This window comes from Asparagus officinalis, chromosome 3 (genome assembly GCF_001876935.1).
Source record: "Asparagus officinalis chromosome 3, Aspof.V1, whole genome shotgun sequence".
In the NCBI taxonomy this organism is placed as follows: domain Eukaryota; kingdom Viridiplantae; phylum Streptophyta; class Magnoliopsida; order Asparagales; family Asparagaceae; genus Asparagus; species Asparagus officinalis.
The window spans coordinates 25,528,909-25,531,755 of NC_033796.1; the positions used below are offsets into that span (position 1 = coordinate 25,528,909).

Below are 2,847 nucleotides of genomic sequence, written 5' to 3' on the forward strand. Positions count from 1 at the left end.
ATCTTAACAAACTAATATCATTTTTATGTTTTATATATTTTATTAATATTTTAGTTTTTTTAAATTGTTAAGCTAAACATGGTTCATATAGGATTAGGATAAGATATGATTATGATTAGGATAGATTAAGATATAAATAAAATATTCAAAATAGTGAAGGGTAATATTGACCATTGAAAATTAGAATTTGATTATAGATAAGGTAGTTCAAACTATAAAGGGGTATATTTGTCTAAAAAAGATTTTTCGAACTCGTGCTTTTAAAGGGAGTATGATTTTATCTAGTTGCTATACACCAATACAAAAATCACGAAAAAAGTATAACTGAATCTACACAAGGGTATTAAAGTGAATTGAATTTGACATTGAATTTGTGAGGGTATCAAAGTGTTAGAAAAATACTTTGGGTATCAAACTAAAATATGACTAAAAATTTGCGGCATCTAAGCGTTGAAAAAATAATTGAAAGTGAAAACATGGATAAATATCAAAATGACAACAAGCCTTGAGCTAAATGGGAACCAGGAAGGACACTTTTTTATTGTCAATAAATAGTAAATTAAGAAGGTGTGATGATATTTCTTTAACCGAAGTTTTTTTAAAAAAGATGTTTTTTGCTAAATAATTAGCAAAACCGACTATTTTGCTAATTATTTAGCAAAAGCTACCTCTTTTAGCCAACAAACCAAAAAGAGGTCGTTTTCCAAAAACAACCTATTCGAAACATATGAGACTACTAGTCTCGTATGTTTAATCACAATTAATTGGTGATTAATAGTCTCGTAGATTTTAGTGATCCTGGATCTATAACTTCACTCATCACTTCACTCTGCTACTAAAAGTCTTAAAGAAGAGGGAGAAGGAGAAGCTGAGATCAAAATCAATGGGAGGTCGTTGCTCAAGATTCTTTATTTATTGGTGGGGATCTCATCACTTGAGGAGCTCTTCAGTCATCGAATCTGATGATTACGGTACTTCATCGATCGATCCCCTTTTAATTTCCTTCATTTTTGCCTAAAGTTTGTTTTTTTCATTCGATTTTTGTAGAAAATGAGGGGGAATCTGATCATAATGCTCTCTCGCAATTTGCCGAGTTCAGTCTCGATGAACTCAGATCGACCACCGACAATTTCTCGCTGGAAAATATCATCTCCGAGCACGGGGAGAAGGCTTCAAACGTTGTTTATAAAGCTCAACTCTTTGATGGCGGCCGCATTGTCGCCATCAAGAGATTCAACAAGTATGTGTGGCCGGATTCTCGTCAATTTTTCATCCGTCCACGGGGAGAAGGCTTCAAACGTTGTTTATAAAGCTCAACTCTTTGACGGCGGCCGCATTGTCGCCATCAAGAGATTCAACAAGTCTGCGTGGTCGGATTCTCGTCAATTTCTCTCTCTCTCTCTCTCTCTCTCTCTCACTTTTTGGTTGTTGATTTGATGTTGTTGACTCTCTGGCACTTTTTGGTTGTTGATCTGATGTTGTTGATGATGAGTTGTTGATGCAGGAGGAGGCGAGGTCGGTTGGTTAGCTGAGGAGCGAGAGGTTGATGAATCTAATAGGATGTTGCTGCGAGACCGAAATCTACGGGACTAGTAGTCTCGTTGATTTTTGTGGCGTGATTAGTCGCCAATTAATGACGAAACATACGAGAGTAGTAGTCCCGTGTGTTTCGAATATGTTCTTTTTGTAAAACGACATCTTTTTAGCCTGGTCGTTTTTTACTAAATAATCAACAAAACGGAAAACAATCCGTTTTGTTGATTATTTAACAAAAAGATTTTTTTTAAACTCCTTCTTTGCCCTTGTTAGTGGTTACCCTCGTGGGTCACTATGATCAACGTCGATACACAATACTTCTCGCGTCAACTCCCTCCATCGACCGACACCCAGTCAGTAATAAACGGGTCCCACAGAAGATCTCTCCACGGACCCACCATTACTGAAGGGCAAACTTTGGTGTAAATAAAAAGCCGGTCCCGAAGTAATTTCAACATCACACCGCCTCAGTGTGACTGTGGGAGCAGTTAATAAACAAGACTACAAGAGAGGGAGTAATCAATCTTCCCCACGAAGTTCCCGCCGCCTCCTCCCCTTTCCTTTCCTCATCAAACAAACCATAAACCCTCTCTCTCCCTCTCCCTCTCAATGGGAAGTTCAAACCCTAGAAATCGCAGGCGCCAGCGAGGCGACGAGGATGCCACCTCCGACGGCAGCGACGACGAAGACAGCGATGGCTTCGACCCCGACAACATCTACGATGCCGACCACGTCTACCCCGACGAGAAAGAGGCGTACATCCCCCGCCGCCCAGAAAAGAAGCGCATCCGCTCAAAGAAGAAAGGCGAAGACCCCACTCTCAATCTCAAGTGGATGAAATTGGAGCAAGAGAACGAGGAATGGATCGACAATCAAGAACAAAGCACCGAGGAGGATGATCGTACGCTTATCGAGACGGCGATCCCCTCTCCGGCGGTCGTCCTCCCGTTGCTCCGATTCCAGAAGGAGTTCCTCGCTTGGGCGCTGAAGCAGGAGCAATCAGAGGTCAGAGGGGGCATTCTCGCCGACGAGATGGGAATGGGGAAAACAATTCAAGCGATTTCTTTAGTTCTCACTTTGCGCGATCAAAAATCGAATGTGGGTGACCTAGAGGCCTCATCGTCGTCGAGAAACGGGGCTACTTTGGTGATTTGTCCTGTCGTTGCGGTGATTCAGTGGGTTGGGGAGATTGAGAGGTACACAGAGAAGGGGAGTGTTAGGGTTTTGGTCTATCACGGGCCGAATAGGGCGAAAGGGGATTATGATTTCTCAAAGTATGATTTTGTGATCACGACGTATCAGACGATCGAG

At 41.4% G+C, this 2,847-nt stretch overlaps 1 protein-coding gene across 1 annotated transcript in view; it reads left to right on the forward strand.

Annotated features, from left to right (window-relative positions):
- Positions 2,210-2,847, forward strand: part of LOC109833490 (DNA repair protein RAD16-like) — a 15,368-nt gene continuing 14,730 nt past the window's right edge. Inside the window, 1 exon segment of the mRNA XM_020401174.1 lies at positions 2,210-2,847. This exon segment is cut by the window's right edge and continues 23 nt beyond it. Within this exon segment, the coding sequence (XP_020256763.1) occupies positions 2,371-2,847 (477 nt within the window). The 5' untranslated portion in view covers positions 2,210-2,370.